Source organism: Tympanuchus pallidicinctus, unplaced genomic scaffold (genome assembly GCF_026119805.1).
Source record: "Tympanuchus pallidicinctus isolate F22 unplaced genomic scaffold, pur_lepc_1.0 scaffold39, whole genome shotgun sequence".
NCBI classification, from domain to species: Eukaryota; Metazoa; Chordata; class Aves; order Galliformes; family Phasianidae; genus Tympanuchus; species Tympanuchus pallidicinctus.
Genome location: NW_026294757.1, coordinates 1,106,784 through 1,125,553, shown reverse-complemented (window position 1 = coordinate 1,125,553; position 18,770 = coordinate 1,106,784). Strand labels below are relative to the sequence as shown.

The 18,770-nt window shown below is 56.0% G+C and overlaps 1 protein-coding gene and 1 long non-coding RNA gene across 4 annotated transcripts; one reads left to right on the top strand and one right to left on the bottom strand.

Annotated features, from left to right (window-relative positions):
• Positions 1 to 1,103: 1,103 nt before the first annotated feature.
• On the top strand, positions 1,104 to 7,604 carry LOC128089063 (uncharacterized). Of its 2 annotated transcripts, XR_008210440.1 has the most exons (5): positions 1,104 to 1,274; positions 1,508 to 1,652; positions 2,819 to 3,941; positions 5,441 to 5,501; positions 7,491 to 7,604. It is a non-coding gene; the product is annotated as an uncharacterized LOC128089063 (long non-coding RNA). The 2 variants fall into 2 exon arrangements; XR_008210439.1 differs by having other exon boundaries at positions 1,104 to 1,652.
• PLXDC1 (plexin domain containing 1) lies at positions 5,591 to 18,456 on the bottom strand. Of its 2 annotated transcripts, none has more exons than XM_052700083.1 (14): positions 18,331 to 18,456; positions 17,437 to 17,552; positions 15,875 to 16,018; positions 15,550 to 15,619; positions 15,359 to 15,481; positions 15,142 to 15,260; positions 14,965 to 15,064; positions 14,001 to 14,096; positions 13,654 to 13,735; positions 12,428 to 12,488; positions 11,585 to 11,759; positions 10,535 to 10,570; positions 9,433 to 9,593; positions 5,591 to 8,475 (listed from the first exon to the last, which is right to left on the bottom strand). In XM_052700083.1, the coding sequence occupies exons 1-14, from the start codon at positions 18,398 to 18,400 to the stop codon at positions 8,356 to 8,358; spliced, it is 1,473 nt and encodes a 490-aa protein (XP_052556043.1). In that variant the 5' UTR covers positions 18,401 to 18,456; the 3' UTR covers positions 5,591 to 8,355. The 2 variants fall into 2 exon arrangements, with proteins under 2 accessions (XP_052556043.1, XP_052556044.1); XM_052700084.1 differs by having other exon boundaries at positions 11,585 to 11,720.
• Positions 18,457 to 18,770: the final 314 nt, after the last annotated feature.

Here is an 18,770-nt window from a genome sequence, read left to right as displayed (position 1 = left end):
GTTTGGATCCTCTCCATTCCCCTCACTCACAGCCAGTGACATAAAACCAATCGCCTCAAATATTAGCAGGAATTTACTGCTTTTCCTCCTCAGGGAAGTGCATGAATTCAAGTGAGGGACGGCAAAAAAACTGCCCTGGATGTCAGTGCTGTTACCCAGCGGCCCAGACTGACGGGAAGGGTGTTTTTATTGCTGCTCTTTGGTGGCGCAAAGCAGTGCAGTAAAAACCCCAATTAGTGAACAGCTGTGATGGGGACGGTCTGAGGGCGGCAGTGGAGCGACAGCACAGGAATCTCTGCAGGAGCAAGAAAACACCCGCTTCTCTCATTGTTATCATTAGTATTGTCGTTGTTGTGATGAATTTCTGTCTATTCGTGGTGCTGGGCCTTTCATTGGTGCTCCTCAGGGCCCTGAGGCCGAGGCGCAGCGCCAGGCCGCAGGGCAGCACACAGGGCTCCCACAGCGCCGAGCCGCCCCACACACCTGGAGGGGAAACGAACCCGCTTCATTCGCGCATCTAAATGCGTTCTGTGGCGATTCTGCGGGGCCTCGCTGCCCTCTTTGAGCCCCTCAGCGCCTGCCGGGCTCAGTGTGGGGCAGGCTGTGTTTGTGCGCTTCAGCGTCTTTTTATTCGTTAAACCCAAACGTGTATTCGGTGTATGTGGAGGCCCAGCTCAAACACTTCCCTTTTCAGGGCGCCGGTTCTCTGTAAGGCCAGCCTTGTAACACCAGGCGTTTCAGAGGGCGCTGAAGCGTTTTATTCCAGCTCTTCGGAAGCGTTGGCCATAATCTTCCCCTCCTAATTACAGGCGGGGATTACTTTCCCGCCTTTTCCCCTCAGCAGCCCAGACCCCTCCGGAGTCCTTCCCGCCCTTTGGGCCCCGCCTTCTGTTTGATTCGAGGCCACGCCCCTTCCAGCAACGTCCTCGCGTGGTCACGCCCCCTCATGAATAATCAATAGGTGCAACACAACGTCCTCTCGCGTGGCCACGCCTCCATCATCATTAATTAACATATTGTACAGCAACGTCTCTCTCGTGGCCGCGCCCCCTTATGAATAATTAACGCAAGACTGCCGTTGAGCCTCCATTTCAGAGCTCAGCGCCATAAGGCGGCTCGGTCCGTGCGGTTCCCGGCTCCTGCAGCGGGCTGAGGAGCCCTGCCACGGCTTTCTGGTGGCTGTAGATGCGTGCTGTCCTCGTCTCGGCCCCAAATTGCAGTGGGTGGCTGCTGCGAGGCCCCGAGTTCACCCGGTTGCATCCCCCAAACGCACGGTGTGTTCCACGTGCGTCCCTCGCGGGAGGCTGCTGGGTTTGCCTATAGCAGCCACGTGGCACCGTCTGCCCCTGCTAACAACCTTCCTTGCTGCAGGGGTTACAAACTGCCCTGTTGCATGGCACGGGGCACGGTGCTGCTGCGCGGACGGGAAACCACATGAGACGCTGTTTTGTTGAAGCAGCAAGCCGTGCTCGCCAACAAACTGATTCTTAATATTATTTCTTCTCAGGGCTGTCTGGAAACCCGCGTCTCTCTGGGGAAGGGCAGCTGGAGCCCTGGGGAGAGGCCTTGGTGCTGCTCCTTCCCATACGATGGCAGCAGAGGGCTGCAGCTGCTTTTGTGCTCTTCTCCCAACGTGTTTTTCTGCTGACACGGTGATGTGTGGGGTTTTTTGAGGGGGGAGGGGGGGGGAGGGTGTTGGTTTGTTGATGTTTCTTTTCCTCTAGAACTTTATTTGAATCATAAGGGTTAGAAAAGAGCTCTGAGATCACCCACCAGCCCCTCAGCGCAGTGCCCGTGAGCCTCACCTCCGAGCAGTTCTAAAATGGTGGAGCTGAGCGGCTCCTGACTGTGAGATAAAGAGAACTGAAAGGTTCAAACAGTAACAGAGCTGCTTTTGAGGGGTGCCAGGCCATCAGCTTGTCCCGTGCGTCCATTTGCACCAATGCTGCTCGGGGTGGATATGGAGTGCCCTCCTCCTGCGGTGTCTTTCTGGAGCCTGGCAATGGCTTAAGGGCTTCCTATGTCCAGCTACTTAATGACTGGCATAATTAATGATAGCAACGGTGGCACCAGGTTTGGAAATGAAGTCGCGTTGTGTGGTGACGGCGTTATCTTGTGTTTGTTTTACGCTGGTTGAGTGAGTCACGGCGTTGTTGGTTTGCCTTGTTATTTGAGGTTCTGCAATCCCAGCTGATGTTTGTAAGCTGCTTTGGGCTGACGGGATGAAAGCTAATAAGGAAAAAGTACAATTGAGCTTTAGAAAGGAGGGTAATGGTGCTGCTGCAGTCACGGGAAGCTGCGAGGTGGATGGGAATGCAGTGTTCAAGCGTGCTGTTAAATTCCTTCATCTATGATCTGAATTTTTGGCCCCAGGAGAGCAGCGCAGTTCTCCATCATTACACAGTCAAGGCAAACGCTGCAGAACCCTGTGATAATATCAGTATTTAAAGACGTAACCAGGTGCAAATCATCTGGTTGGCTGGGGATCCCTGAGCAGAAAAGTGTTGGTGCTTCAGGGTGGGATGATAGAAGCGTGCAATTAGCAGGGGGCGGTTGGTTCATCCAGCTCTTCTGTGCGGTGTGCAAGGGTGAGGAGGGGATGGAGGCCCTGTTTTGTACAATCCCTTCAATTAATTCACATTATCGTCTCCTCTTGGGTCTGCAGTTCTCTTTGAAGGCTGACAAATGGCATAGGTCTGAGAGGCAGTGCTGTGTGCATATCCCAGGGTCCTGGCCCAGACCTCTGGAGCTGTTGGATCTGCTGAGAAGATGAATTCTGATAATGCAGTGTCCTGTTTTCATGTTATCTTGCTTACAGAACACGGCAATATGGATGGGATTTGTGCAGGAATTTAAAGAAACAAAGAGAATCGAAAACACGACCAAATAGGCAAACAGAGAACAAATTACGAGTATTTACTTAATGCATTCCATGCACTGAGTGGTCGAGATGACACCTGGCCTGGTGCTCTGATCCTGGCTGGTGGTGCTGCATCGTCCGCGTCCTCGCTGCAGTATCAGAACAGAGTGGCATCCTGCTGACGCTTAGGGCTACAGGAAAGCATAACAGAGCCTTCACACTGCCTGGAGTTTCCATCTGTCCTTGTTCGTCGCTGGGTTTTAAGTGCCGTAGTCTGGAGCTTGTGAGGAAGGAGGGCAGGAATGGGTTGAATGCTAGGACTTGCCATTTTCTCCTTCTCTTCTACCTCGCTTTGGGGCAGTGGTTGCAGCTGAGAGGAGTTAATAATGCTCTGTCCCCCTACACTGCCTTTCTGCCAAGGGTCTCCAACTGCTCTGTGTGCCTTAAAGCTGCTCGAGGAGCCCTGTGGAGGAGGGCTGCCCTCACCCAAGTGGAGCAGGAGGGCTGAGGGCTTCCTCGGGGTCACTTGGAAACAGCATGGCAGCCCTGAGCCGAGTGTTCAGATAGAGGAAACGGGCTGAGGGAGCACGAGGTGGATGCAGAAGGGCTCAGGTTTGTCCCTTGTGCACGTTGCTCATCCTTGGTTGGATATTTGGGATTCGCCTCACACCTCAGCATTCCCTGAGCTGATCTCTAAGCCTTCCTGTCTGCTCCTTCCCTAGAAATGATCTTTATGTTATTCCCATCTTTGGCTTTTCTGCATCTTCCCCGTTTGCAGAGAAATGGATACGGACACACACAAGAAGAGAAGTGGATTACCAGGAATTAATTAGCATCCCCAATTGTGTTCCTTGGGTTTTCTGAAGAGCTGAGCAAACCTGTCAGCGTGCGACTGGGGCTCTTCCTTTCTGTTTCTTTTTAAGATGCAGCATTCAGCCCTAAACAGATGGGAACCTGTCAGCACAACACGGAGATAATTATCCGTTGGAGCCATGGGAAGCTTCATGGCTGAGAGGAAGTTACTGCAGCCAGTGCAGCCCTGCTTTATCATCTTAGCAGCTTTTTTGGACAGAGCATGTTGGTGAGTTCCATTATTCCTTTGAAGAAGCACCAAGAACATCCTTGTTTCCATAGGGGGGGTGCATTGATGATGCAGGAAATTGATCTTCCATGGGTATTTGGGTGGCATTGGGTGGAAATGCTCCATTCTGGCAGCGCAGCGCTGGGAGGTTCTTGTCCTCCCTCTGGAAATGAGAAACAGAACCCATTTCCTGTTAAAGAGAAGAGAGAAGTGTTCTGCTGAGCCAGCAGGAGGTGGTGAATCTCAAGGTTCCACGAGCAAGGTTCCATCTCAAGGTACACCTCAGTCTGGATGATCACCTCCGACGCGCCTCGATCTGTTCTTCCCTTCTGAGCCACCTCTGCTGCCGCGCTGCATTGCTGCCTCGTGTCTCTGCACAGTCAGTGCTGCTGTGCTCAGAGCCCAGTGCAGTTCCCCCAGCAGCAGGGAGATGTGCTACAAGCATTGCTGATGCGGGAACCTGGCATCTTTCTGGGTGAAGCGTGCAGCAGAAATGTAACAGCAGTGGTGGGAGTGATTTTTGCAGCAGAGGGGGAAGCGTGTGAGGTAGGTGTGTGAGAAGTCAGCCTCTGCAGTGATGTTCTTCATTACCAAGCCCCTACCAGTGCACACGTCTTCATCCCTGTTCAATCTGTTGATTCTCTTTTGTGGGGCTGTAGAAAAAGGTGAATTCCCAATGGATTTTTGGGGGTTATGGAAGCAGCCACCTCCTGAGATGGGCACACGAGTGATGCTGTGCTGCCACCTAAGCAAGTAATGCTTTTCCCCTTGAAAACCACTCCTGAGCATCTGTAAGTACTTTGCTTTTGTTTTAGTATTACTGCTAGCAAATTCACAATTTGTGAGAAAGGAAATCATTCCCATTCCTGCTTTCTAGACAAGGAAACCCAAGTCACAGGCGTTGAACACGAAGCAAGGACCTCAGGAGCCCCAGTGTTCCCAGCTGTAACCAGAGCTTCATTCTGTGGCTCTCGCACAGTGCAGCTCCAGAGCTGTGCCTCCATTCAGGGTTCCATTCCCCCACCCAAGGGCCCTTTTGCAGCAGGCTGCTCCCTGTTTGCTTCCACAGCCATTCACTATGGCTCAGCCTGCTCAGTATCTGAGCTTGCATTTGCGTTTCCAAGACATGAACCCTTTGTTTGTGGGATGGCTGCAGTGTTTTTTTTCCCTGCTTTGGGGGTGATGCTTGGTGTGAAAGCTGTTTAGGAGAGCTGATTTTTACATTTTTTCCCCCCTTATTTGCATTATATAAAGCTTTTGCTCGCTGTCTGTGTTCCAATTATAAATCTGCTACTTCTCTGCTCATAAAAATAACCAGAACGTGGCACTGGTGGAGATCTTTGCTCACATTTCAATTCCCTTATGGCTGTATCGTGTGAGCACTGTTCTCCCAATGCTGGAAAAGGCACCCGGGGAGGGGGATGAACGGGATGGGGGGCACAGGAAGGTTGGTTCATAACCCTTCTGTTAATCCATGGTGTTGATTTGTTCTCCTGCAGCCGTGAAGAGAACCCAGAGCTGGAGGTGGGAACCAGAGCTCTCAGATCAGGGATTTTGAAGGTGATTTGCATTTATGGAATCCTTTGGTGCAAGGGCAGGGATCAAAACACTAAACCTGACTAGAGGAAGTCGGATGGAACAGGCAAATCTCATTGTTTGAGCTGAAAAGGCTTCTAAAATCCTCAACAAGTTGAGCAGATAAAATTAGAAGAAAATTACAGCCTTGGTGCAAACCTCAATTACAGCCCTTTTATCCTTGATACGTCCTGGGAACACCTCCTGATAAGATGTGTTATTACTGAAACCCAAATGCCTTTAGAAAAGGTCTTTGTGTTCTTACAGAGGCCTTTAAAAGCACACAGGATGAGAATAATTCAGGCTGTGCTTCCAAGCCTGCATAAGCATAACTAATAATCCTTAATTTGAAAACAAAGCAGTCCAAAAAGGAAGATTTTTTTTTTTTAATATTAAGACTATATTCCATGCAGATAATCCACAGTAAATACATTGCATTGAAAGACAGTTAAAGTGCCTTTAGTCCCCCTAAAGAGTCCGACTGTGCTGTAAATTCAAGTATGTGGAAGGTAGGCCTTCAGTTCTTGAGAGAAGCCGTGATGGAAAGGTTCTGGGTTTGCTTTTCATGTCCTGGTTGTCCTCATCGTGTTCTTCAGCATCCGAGGGCAGGATGAGCCCCTGTCCCAGGCTGGTGATGGGACACACAGGGCCAGCAGGAGAGCAGTGCTGGTAGAGACATCGCTCTCTTTCTTCTAGGCAACAGCAACGTGACAGCTGGGTTTTAACAGACGACCTCTTCTGTGCCATGTGCAAAGGAAATGCAGGTTGGTGCCTGCTGGCTCGTGGGCTTCCCAGGTGTGAGCTCCGAGCACCCAGAGCTCCTGGAAGGTTGGATGGGTGGCACAGCACGGCCTGCTGAGCTGCTGAGCTGTGCGCTGCCTGCCAGGACCCCAGCACAGGGCATGGCTGCAGGCAGAGCCTCACTGCTGTGCCCCGGGTCGAGCTGATAGCACACACCTGACAGCACGCAGCACAGCCTGCTTTGGTTTGGCTGCTTTGCTTTAAGGAGGGGACAAAAAAAAAAAAAAGAAAGAAAAGAAAAGAAACAACAAAAAAATGAAGCCTTTCTGACTGCAGGCACTCAGAACTCGACATCAGTCCTGCAGCGCGCTCCACGTATCTCAGTCACTTCCGTGCTATGGCACTCGGATGTTGTTTTTCTCCACCTGAGTATCTGATCCTCTTTGGAACCCTTTTAAGGTTCTGGCTGCAGTGATTTATACAGCTCCATCGCACTCCATTTAAAGTCTCTTTTCTTTTAAACGTGCAGCATTTCAGATGTGTTGGCTGTTACCTAGCATCTTAGGGGCTGTGGGGGAAGAGGAATACCTAAAAACCTTGTTGTGCATAAAAGACCTAAAGAGGAATACCTACAAACCTTGTGTGTGCATACTAAGGAAATCACTACCAATAGGGCCATTATTTGAAGAGGTGGAAATCCAGGGAAAATTCCTTACCAGCTCATAACCATCCGGGGCAAAAACGAAATGACAGCGTTCCTCTGAATTCTTTCTACTTCAGGGAAACAGGGGAACAAACCACCTTCCCATCGAAAGCTTTGTTTGGAAATAAGGTTTGTCTTCAAAATACATCTGAAGAGAGACTGCCTGGGTCGTAACAACTCGGCACGACCCAGCCTGGCTTTCCCTGTGAAAGCATTTGGTGCCTTTATGCCATAATAAGATGCAGCAAAAGTCTCCCTCGTGGCTACGTATGAGGAAGTATAATCTAGGGTCTAAATGCCACAGAGCATCCATATTTATCTTTAATGGCTATATAAATTCAGCAGATGAGAAGGAAAACATTAATTAGACAGACCCTGCCTTTGGCAGCCATCGCCACCGGTGACAGCCGAACCAGCCAGTGGATAAAATATGTTTCAAAGATGATATCAGAATAAATAACAGAGGATCAAAAGATAAGGAGAAAAAAAAACCAAAAAAGCCATATAACCAATGCTCTTTTTTTTGGTAGGAGGAAGAAAACTGTACCTGACGTTGGACTTTGGCCTTCTCTCTCATTTTCGTGCCACCTCTCCCCAGTTTGGGACCCAGGACTGCACTGATGGAAGCAGGCTGAGCATTGCTGCAGCTTGTCATGAGCCGGGTGGCACAGAGGGCAGAGCTGCCCTGGAGGTGCAGAGCTGAGCCCCTCAGAGAGGGTCGGATTCTGGACCCACGGTGTCAGCGTGGGTGCAGACCAAGGGCCCATCACTGACACAGCAAAAAGAAGCCATAGGAAATCCACTGACTTCAGCAGGCTGCAAATCCGAGGCTGTTAACGAAGCGTTGTTCAGATTTGCACTGATATCGAGGCACGTTTGCCTTCACTGCTTATTATGGGAAGCTCCCATGAGTGAGCGTGGATCGACCTCCAGGTGTCACCATGGCCGAGCTCCGTCCCCATCCTCTGCCTGCAAAACCTCCCCTGCTCCTGCTGATGTGTGGCCACGAAGATGTTTTGAAGGAACCCAAGATGGTGATTTTTCCCTTCAGCCTCTGGTTCCTTTCGGGTAAGAGTCACAGCTTGTAACTGAGTAAACTAACTGGATGGCAGAAAGTGCCTCAGAGCCAACGGCTCACAAACGTTCTGAAGGTGAATCCTTGGAAGGGTTTTGCTCTTAAAACAAAACAGGTTTTCCTTTCTTCCAGAGCAGAGAAGAGAAGCTGGTGCTTGGTTGGGAGAGGAAAGAGCCCCGACTCCTTCTCTTCAATGCTCCGTTGGGTCTTTTTCCTCGACTTGCTGTTTCTTTTCCACCAGGGGAAAGATTTTGCAATAGGGTAACAGGAGACTCCAACACTTGAGACGTGGCAGGTCAGAGGTGCAGGGAGAGAAGTGCTCAGCACTGCTCTGCTTCCACGAAGCCCTCCTTCTCATGGCTGCCTGCCTCCACCTCGGAGTACGTGGCGCGGTTGGGGTGATTGCGGAATTTCATGGCAGGCCAACGATGGGGCCTTCGCTGTGGACAGGAACAAAAAGCCATCAGAAGCTGTGAGCAGCATTTCAAGCCAAGCCTGCCGGAAACTCAAAGCTCAGCCCCGAAACAATGCTATCTTTGTGAGAGTTTGGAAAAGGAAAGAATGATTTATGCTCGAAGGAGTTTGTTACAATGCATCAGTCTCACTGAGCATCTCCCCGATAGGGGGAACAGAGGGAGCAGAACAGAAGGAAACTGGAAGGGAGATCCCACATCAGTGCCAGAACAAGGGCGTGCTGTTAAGGGGAACGGATGGGGCGGCCACGGAGGGTCACCCCTGCACCTCTCTGCCATCTGCAGCGCAGGGACGGCTGCACTGCATCCCGGTTGGGTGCTGCAAGGATAAATGCACCAAACATCGTCAGGTGATGAACTGATAAAGGCCACAGATCGATCCTCTGCAGCTGGGACAGATGGAGGAGAGATGAGTGCTTGAGGAAAAAGGCAGTGGGTGACAAGGAGAGGTGAGGGCTCTGCATCACGGCTCCTGTGCCAGGACTCAGCCTGCTGCTGCCCTGCACTCCTCGGGCTTTTAGCAGCAGATGGAGATTGTCAGACCCCCCATCTTCCTGAGAATTAAAATCTGCCATTTCGAGCGTTCGCACCACCACTGCCACAGCAGCTGATGGCATGACATCTATCAGCAAAGCCTGACAATTTTAGTTGACAAAATCCAGCTGGGCAACTGAAAAGGCAGCAATCCCAGGCAGGAGAGGCTGAGATTGAATGGGGAGAAAAGGCAAGGTGTGAATGGAAGCACCTGAGAGAGCGCAAAATAAAGCAGCGTGGGTGGGAATGAGCCTAAGTTTAAAGCGCTTGGGACTTGGCTGTGACTGCAGGACGATGCTAAGAGCCTCAGGTGTGCAATCTACCCACATCCTCTCCTCTGTGCTCTGCTCTGGAGGGTTGGGATGGGACCAGAGAAAGTTCCCCACTCACCTCTATGAAGAACAGGGCGGCGTTGGAGGTGGGGTGGCTGTTGATGTAGATCCCAGCGAGGATGATGGCTGCAATGAGCAGCACAGCCAGCACGATGCCCACGATCGTCCCGGTGTGAATCGGGGCACCCACTTCATCGGAAGGAAGGTCGCTTCCCACACCTGCAAAAAGGGTTCAGCTGGGCTCGGAAGTGGGCTGAGGGCTCAGGAAAAGCAAGGCAGGATGCTTGGAGACCTGCACTGGGGCTGAGCACCCAGCCTGGCTCAACAAGAGATGCATGGAGAGCTGGGGGCTGAGCCCCAGCATCCCTCCTAGATGATACCAACAGCTGGCAAAGAAAGAGGATTAAATGATGACCGTGTAATATTTCACCCCTCCATCCAATCCCTATTCCTCGTACATTGGCTGCTCGCTCAGACAGAAAGCCATTAGCCATATGCAGGGGGCTGCTCAGCCCCTTACCCACAGCCCTGCAGCTCACCCCTGCCCTCGGCTATGGATACTCCATTGCACAGAGCTCCAGAGCCTGTATGTGGCATAGATCAGCAGTGACATTACCGGCCATTCGGGGAGCAATTTGGCTGAGCCTGGGAAGCTCATGTGTTTCAAAGGCCCCGTGCCTGCACTGGCACTGATGCTGCACCCACTTTTTAGCCAATTTAACTTCCAGGAGCTGCTTGCAATGAAGAGGGCTGGGCTCTGCTTTGCACCGGGCTGAAAATTCAGCTGCTGCAATTGAGGGGCACAGAGATGAAAGAGGCAGAGCTGGGCTCACGGCAAGGACAGCTTACATTTGAACTTGACGGCGCCATTTGGCACAGCTGGGGAAATTCAGAAGGAAAAGGACCTGGTATAAAAGCAAGGAAAGGGAGTTGCGTAGAAAGAGAAAGCTCACAGTCCTCCTTCACCAAGAAAAGTGGGAAGTGCAGACAAAGGCATCAGGGTAAAACAGATCAGCCCCAGCTCTCACGTTACACAACCTGAAGCAGTATTCATCAGAGGAAGGACAGTCAGATTCTTATCTTGATTGCATCTTTCAAGTCCCCATTTCACCCTGCTGACTGATCACAGCTCTCCAGGCAGAGACGCGGCGGGGCCTTACCTTCACTGCCTGCGTGCTGGTTGAGCTTCGTGTCGTCTGAAAGAAGAAACGAGGGGCAAAAATAGTAAACAGCCTGCTGAGATGCTTTCTGTGCTCCTCTCCGTACTCGGGAACTGCCAGCACCCACCCCCAGCATTTCCAAATGCAGGGAGAGAAGGACCCCCCCCCAAGCAATAAAACACCACCATAAGCACACACTGCTTGGCGTCCCCTCCTTCGCAGAGGTGCCGCCTGCAGCACAGACACCTGGGGAGCAGCCCTGGAACTCAGCAAGGCAGAGCAACGAGGGGAACTGGGCTGACTTGGCTGCGCTGCCGGCACTCCCCACCCGACCTGGGGGGCTCTGTTGCTCCACAGATGTTCCTCATGGGGGTCCGACGCCCGGTCCCATTTTCCCTCTCATTCAAGAGCCACCAGGCTGCATGAGGACGGGGCTCAGCCCCCTGTGGGCCACAGCTCTGGGCCAGCACTGCAGATGTGGGACTCTCCAAAGGACGCAGAGTGGGAGACGCAGAGGAGTGGGGACCCATCCTCATCGTCCCTCCGCTGCTCCGCTCCCGTCGAATTTGCTGCCCGGTGCAGCTGGCTGTTTGTTTGCTTCCAAGATTACAAATTAACTTCACGCTTGACCGTGTCACAGAAAGGCTCTTGTTCTTTTCTCCAAGAATCGGCGTGGAGTTGGAAAATAATCTCAGTGGTGGTGTCGCCTTCCCCCCTCCTCCCTTCGCTCCTCTCAAAGTCGGCTCCGTCAGCCCCGTGCTCCATTCCCCCCCAGCTCCTTCCCATCGCCGAAGGACAATTACTAATGTTCCTTTCTATTTATTCTAATTAGCAGTTTGCGTTAGGGACTATTAAGCAGCAAAATTGAAGCGATACCTGCCGAGGAGCGAGCCCTGCGTTAATGGGATTATCAAGCTTTAGCACTGGGGCGTCTCGGGGGAAACGGGGGCCTTTATTTGGAGCTTTCCGTGCTCCCAAGCAATCACACAGCTCTGCTGCACCACTGCCAGCCCCGACCCTCAGAGCATCGTCGCTCCCACAGCGTCCCACCTTCTGTAGTGAGGCTGTCGATGAAGAGCGAGGCCGTGGGGGTGGTGATGTCCTCATCCAGCGGCGAGGAGGAGCCGTCGGGGGGCGGCGAGTAGCGGTCGTCCTCTGCTAAGTCCTCACAGCTCTTGGCAGCTGCCTGGGGGGACACAGCGGGGCTGGAGGCATCGCCGTGGGGCTGGAGAAGGATTGGGAGGAGGGATACAGCCCAGAAGGGGCAGAAATTGGGGTGGGGGGTGATGTGGGAGAGATTTGGGGGTGGTGGGTTGGGGGAGGTGGTGGAGGTTTGGTGACAGCCTGCCCTGCTTGCATCACAGGCCCTCAGCGTCGGTCCCGTGACCTCCTTTTCCCTCTCTCTTGGTAAACAGAGAACGAGGATGAGTGTTCAGCGAGGAAAAATGGAAAAAAATATATATTGTTAAAAAAATAAAATCGCCAAAACAACAAAACACCAAAGCAGAAACAGATGTTTGGTCGGATCTTTCCAAGACAAAGAAACAACTTTGGACAACGTGGAGATGTGCTGACAAGGACATAAAAAAAAATTACATCAAATCCTAAAGGCCGACTCCTTCTTTCTTAGAGGGGATCGGAGTCACATGGAGGGAGGAGAGGAGCCAACAGCCCTGTGTGCTCCGAGGGCTGGGCACAGCTGGGGCATCTCTGGGCTCTCCCCATGGAAGAAGGGGGGATGTCTGCTATGCATGGACGTCCTGTAGCAGAGCAGGGCAACCTGGAGGGACACTGTGCGCATCCTGCGGCCGAGCAGAGCTCAGAGTGGGGTTTGGCATTGGGATGTGCCTGCTGTCACCCAGCCCCACTCCCAGCACCGAGCCCCAGCCCTACCTGCTGGGCGCAGCCATAGGACAGCCACTCCTCGCGGTGCCGGTCGAAGCCACTGGAGCACCTGCAGTGAAAGGGGACATTAAACCCAGCAGGTTGGGATGCAGAGCAGCAATGGAGTGAGCAGCAGTGCACGTCTGCTGCTCCGGTGCAGCCCCTGAGATGCCCAGCAATGCTGCAGAGGCAGTGAGAGGAACGGCGCGGTGGAAGGGTTACATGCAAGCTGTGGGGATTCCAGTGCAGCTGTGTTGGAAGGACCCAAAGGTTCCTCTTGACGGAGGTGGAAAATGGTCAGCGCTGCTTCTCCAAGGAAAACAGAGAAGCAGAGAGATAGGAAAAAGATACAGAGACAGCGTGAGTTTCCATTCCCTGCGCTCTGCGCCAAGGCCGTGAGCTCCAGAAGGGTTTGTTTGTGGATTTTTTTTTTCCTTTCCCCAGAAACATCTGGGCAGGAAAAGCACATTAAAGAAATTATAAATGATGTCGGGGAAGCACCAGCCACAGAAACAGGGACCCAGGCAGCTCTGTGGCCTTTGGGAGCCCCCGGGCGGCGAGGTTTCAGCGTCCCAGGGGTGATAAGAGCAGAGCCAGCAAACAGCACGAGGTGCCCCCAGCCCTCCCCTGTCCCTGCTGAGGCCTCATGGAGTCGCTGCACATGTGATGGGCGCACAGCCAGGATGCAGCCTGAGCAGAGCTGGGTGAAGCAGCCCCTGCACGGTGCACGAGGATCTGTGTTAGTGGGTCCCCTCCCCTGCTGCCAGCTCTACATTCCGGTGCTGCACAGCCTCAACTGTGGCTCTCCTGCTGTGGCGGAAGGAGGGCAGAGCAGCATCCCTGGGTCAGGGGCTGTCCCCGTGGCCGGGGGCATCGCAGTCCCTCGATGTCTGGGACCTCAACTCAATCTGGTCCAAATCCCAGCCCCAGCATGGAGTGGATCCCACCCAAATCCCGCTGACATCAGCATCCATCCATCCCACTGCTGTCCCAGCTCCGCACCACCGCCCTGGGACTGAGCTCCACCCTCGGGAAGCGGCTCCTCCAACTTGTGCCCTGAGGTCAGGCCACCACCAAACCACCGACCGTGAGCCACTGCCAGCATCACACAAAAAAAGGAAAACCACTAAAAACCCCTCAGCAACAGCAGAGATCGGCCCTGTGGTGCAGAGTGCTGTCCTGGCTACAGGAACATCTCCAGCAAGAGGAAAGGCAGAAGTGACCCATCCCAGTACCTCTGCAGGACGTGGCACCAGCTGCAGTTGAAGGTCAGCGTGGAGCTCACACACACCTCACAGCTCCGGTGCTGGAGACAAGCTGCAGAGAGAGCACAGCAATAGGCTGGAGGTGCCCGCAGCACGTGGTGGGACCAGGCTGCTCCCAGCCCAGCAGTAAGCATCCTGCTCTCCGTGGTGAGCCCAGGACAGATGTATTTCCCTCTCCATATCCATGGCCTGCTCTCCCCCATGCATGTAGATGTGAGCACTCACAGCATGGCTGCTCAGCAGGATGCTGGAGCCACACGGTGCCCACGAAGCGCCCCGTGGGACAGCCCCAGTGCCACCCTGTCCCCATGGCTTACTGGGCAGCGGGGTGAACTCCACAGCAGACATGTTGGTGATCTTGCTGGTGTCCAGCTCCACACGGTGGTACTCATAGATGGTCCGGCGGCGCGACTCTGCAGCGGGAGCTTTGCTTTAGATGTGAGCCCCCCTCGGTCACCCCCTGCCACTGGGGTTCTTCCCAGCAGGGGAAGCCAAGCAGCAACACTGGGGGTTCAGGGCACGGAAATCCCCTTCCTCACTTCTCTATGAGCAGCTGGGAGCTCTCTGCTCCCTCTCCCCAGAGGACTCCAAGGCGGACGCGGTCCAGCCCCGCTCAGCCCATCCCCATCCCTGCCTCCCTTCCAGCTCCATTCCCTCCCTCATCCCTCGCTGCTCCCTAGGAGCCCATGGGGAGGGGGGCAGCAGCCCCTGAGGTTTCCGTGCAAACTGCTGTGAATGGGTAATAAACGAGGGCCAGATGGTTGGCTCCAGAAATAACGAGCAAAGTGTGGCGCGGGGCGCAGCACGAGGAGCGTGGTTGGTGTACAGGAGGGGAAGGGAGAGGCTGCAGCAGCCCTTCCATCCGGCTCGCCCCGTGCCTGGAGCGTGTGTCACGTGTGGGACACGTGTGCAGACACGTGTGTGCTGCGTCCTGCTGGCACTGGAGCTCACATCACGTGCAACAAGTGTGCACACACATGCATGCGCTGCATCCTGCTGGCATGCGCCGCGCATTGCCCAGCGTGTGCTGTGCTCTGGGTGGGGAGGGCAGCACCCCGAGCTGCTCATCTCATCCCTCTGCTCTCCTATGGGTGCTGCTCTGCCCCAGTCTCACAGCTGGATGCTCACAGGGTGGCTGCAGTTAACATGCAAGCAGTGCAGGGCCTGCGGAGCGCAGCACCCCTGGGCCAGGGCTGCAGGCTGGGGAGGAGCACAACGCACTCAACCCACAGGAGCTGCCCCCCCAGGGATGTGGGACACGGGGCAGGGGATGGCACTCACCCGGCACCTCGGGGGATGGGTTGAGGACCATGAAGGCATCAGACAGCCCGGCCTTGACGGGGTGCTGCGCAGCGCTGATCTGCAGGACGGGCACCGGGATCTGCACAGGGTGAGGGTGAGATGGAGACGGCCCCACTGAGCCCCACAGCACCTCGGTCCCCAGACCCTCTCCCTCACCTCCTTGTACCCGAAGACGATCCTGCCGCTGCTGTGCAGGGCAGCCTGGAAGGTGAAGCTGCCCACGTCCTCCTTCCCTTGGAGGTAGACCTTGTCCCACTGTACCACAAAGACCGTGCCTGGGGGGACACCACAGTGGATCACTCCTCTCACCTCTCCTCACCCTGCGTTGATCCCCAGGCCCTTTCCCCACACCCTCACCCCTCTCTTGGCTCACCATTATCCAGGTATTGCACGGTGGAGTTGCGGGAGTAGCTGGGGTTGAAGTTGGCCATGAGCGGCGCGATGTACTGCGTGGCCGTCAGCATGCGGTGGATGACGTCCCCCATGAAGATGAAACCTGAGCCAGCAGAGCAGAGGGCTCAGCTCAGTGCCCGTGCCCAACCCCGGCTCCCCAGCCCCACTCACCTCCAGTTGCTATGGTCACCTGCCGCAGGAGATGCCCGTAGAAGGGGAAATCGAAGGAGAGGACGATCCTCTGCAGGAGGGAGACGGAGTGAAGACAGCAGCCGGAAAGTGGGAAAGCTGATGGCGATGCTGGGCACCCCCAGCTCAGAGCAACCCCCGAGGCTGGCAGATGGAGGGCTGGGAGGGAGCACCCCGCCCCCACGGCTCATCCCCTTCTGCCCCACAGCGATGGGGCTGGGGAGAACCAAATGCCTCCCCCAAGGCTACAGGGCAGCCAATGCCGCCATGGGAAGGATGGATGGCAGCTGGGACCCCCTGGGCTCACCGAGGCCTGCCGGTGGGTGTTGGAGAGGATCCCGTGGACCTTCACGTGGCTGCTATCAGCTGCTGCCATGTCCACCCACAGCCCCTGGCGGCGTGCAGCCCCTGGCCCATAGGTGCGGGACACGTAGTAGCTGTGGTTGTCCTCCTGCAGTGGGGACAGGGACAGAATCAGCACCGTGGGATGCATCTCCGCAGGGGTGCAAAGCACACGGGCACCACCTCAGTGCAGAGCAATGGAAGTGGAACAGAAACGCCCCGTGCGAAGCAGCGCAGGGGCTGAGCAGTTGGAGAGGAGTGGAGGAACCACGAGTCCGAAGCAGCGCTGGCAGGAGGGAGATGTGACTCATGAGGGACTTCAGCACAGCAGATGCAGCTTTCCTGGGAAGGAATAACTGCTTTGGAGCCAGGGGCTGGGAGCTATGGCTGCAGTGACTGCAAGAAGCGGAGCAAATAAAGGCACCAAAGTCTCCAGAAGTCTCCAACAGCCAATCCTGGTGCCAGGCAGCTCAGGGATGGAAAACAGGCAAGGGGGTGGCTGTGCTGGAAGCACTGTGTCCCAGTGCATGGGACGTGTGGCTTTTGGGACCCCAGGATGTGGGGTGTCCAGGGGTTGAACCCCCACACAGAGCCCCACAGCCGGCGGATTTCAGTGCATTCCCAGTAGCCCTGGGGGGTTACTGGAAGGAGCTGGGATGGAGCGGAGGAGCTGGGGCAGCACAGAGCATTTGGCTGCCGAGTTCCTGAGCTCATCACTGAGTCACCAGGATGCCCAAGTCCACCACCTTGCTTTGGTCACAGCAGCAATTAGGAGGGAGTTTGGATGCTCAACCGCATGGAAACTCACGGAGCTGCTGCACCCGGAGCCTGCATTGCTTGGGGTGAGGTGCAGTGACCCCAAACCCATACAGCCCCAGGAAATGCCCTCTCCAGAGCCACGCAAACAATCTCACCCTCCCTGGTCAGGATTTGGTGGTTTGCTTTTTTATTTTCCCCCTATTTTTTTAAACACTTCCATTCCCTCTGTCCCAGAGCACAGAGCTGCAGCCCCAGCAGGGGTCGGTGGGACCCTGCAGAGCTCCCCCTGGGGTCCCTTTCCCCAGAGCAACTCCTTGCACGGTGAGAATTAATCCCCCCGAATCCACACTCAGCTGCCACAAAAACACCAGAATCACAGCTCAACAGAGTTGAGGAACCCTCATGGCAGGGAATGCGCCCCACACCCCCTGCCCCCCACAGACAGCAGTGAGTGCACTGCGGGCAGCAGTCAGGTGCATCCAGGAGGTGAGAACCGAGTGCTACACCCAGAGGTGACACCGCTGCCACTCGGTAACACGACGGAGTCTTCCCCATAGAGACCCCCAGAGCCCTCAGCACAGCAACGTGGCAAAGCATCCCCGGTGCTGACCCCCAGGTGCCCCTGGGCACGGCCGCCTCTGCCCAGGCTGTAATTACCCCCTGTGCTGCCAGGATCCGGCCCCACACAGTAAACCAGAGCCAGAGGCTCCACCAGAATGGAAATAGCTCTGGTTTGTGCAGGGTTGGACCCCCCCCCACCCAGCTCACCACAATGCGAGTCTCGTTGTCCAGCAGTGTGTCGATGACCAGACTGCGTCCCACCAGGTCCTGGCTGATGTGAGTCCCCTGGGGCTGCCCGGCTCCACGCTGCCCCTCCGGGGGTCCTGGGGGGAGCGAGGCAGTGTCAGAGGGACGGAGCCCACAGTGGGATGTGACCCCAGCAGTGACGCACTTGGTGACACGAGTGTCCCAACCCCAGCGAGCAGCGCTATGATGGGGTACAGGGAAGGGATGTGAGGTGGCCAAAGGCACGGGGACAGCCCTGGGCAGGGGGACAGCTGTGTCAGAATGGAGGCAAAACGCCCCCGATCCGCGCCCAGAGCAGCCCAGAGCCCCACAGCAGTGTGCAAAGAGGAGCACGAAGCCTTGGGAATGACAGCAGCCGCAGGGCTTCAGCAGTGGGGCAGCGGCACAGCAGCGTCCCTGGACGAGCGGGGGGTGATCCGAGCTGGGAACATCCCTAACCGTGGGATCCCCCTCCACTCGGGGCACCCGCTCCAGCGGCGCCTTCCCCATACCTGCCCTGGGACGGAGCACCAGGGGTGAGGATGGGGTTGGGGCCGAAAACGCAGCTCCCCGAGGTTTTGGGTTTCCGCTCCCAGCGCCTCTGGGAGGGGAAACTGAAGCACGGGGGAGCGGGGATCCCCCGGACGGACAGGGAACGACTTCTGCGGCTCCGAGTCGAGCTCCCTTTGGGTGCGGGAGCCCCACGCCTCGGGCGGGTTCATCGGCTGCGGGCATCCCACGCACCGTGGGCCACGCGGACCCGACCTCAGCCCCGGGATAGGCACGGCCGGAGCCGCTCTCTGCCCACGGCCACGCAGCCCCCCGGTTCCCGCAACCCCCGACCTCACCCCCCGCCCCCCCCGCGCCAGCCCCTACCTGCGCCCCGCGCACCGCGCCGCCCGCACAGCGCGATGAGGCCGAGCAGGATGAGACCCCCACCGCGCATCGCGGTCCCCCCCGCGGCCGGCACCCGCCGAGCCCCCGCCGGGCACGGGGCTCCGCCACCGGAGCTGGAGCGGAGCCGGGGGTGGAGCCGAGGGGTGGTGCCGGGGGTGGGGATGGGGCCGGAGGCAGAGCCCGAGCCGGGGGGTGCTGGGCCCGGTTCTGCCGGCGCTGTGCCCTCATCCCTCGAACGGCATCCTCTCATCTCACGTGCAGCGATCCCTCATCCCGCCCGCAGTCACCCTTCGCCCCACGGGCGGTTCCTCCTCACCGGCATCCCGTTGCTCCAAGGCTGCTCACCGCAGCCCCGGGCTCCCGCAGACCCCCCCGGGCCGGCACGGCTGTGCGGTGCAGCCCGGACCCCCGGGAAGAGC

Bases quoted from the DNA above. Each gene is read 5' to 3' on its own strand.
- PLXDC1 (XM_052700083.1), bottom strand. From the start codon at position 18,400: ATGCGCGGTGGGGGTCTCATCCTGCTCGGCCTCATCGCGCTGTGCGGG. The intron at 13,736-14,000 runs GTAAGCCATGGG...CTCTCTCTGCAG, and splicing joins GGAGTTCACCCCGCTGCCCA to CTTGTCTCCAGCACCGGAGC. The intron at 10,571-11,584 runs GTGGGACGCTGT...TTCTTCTTTCAG, and splicing joins CGACAGCCTCACTACAGAAG to ACGACACGAAGCTCAACCAG.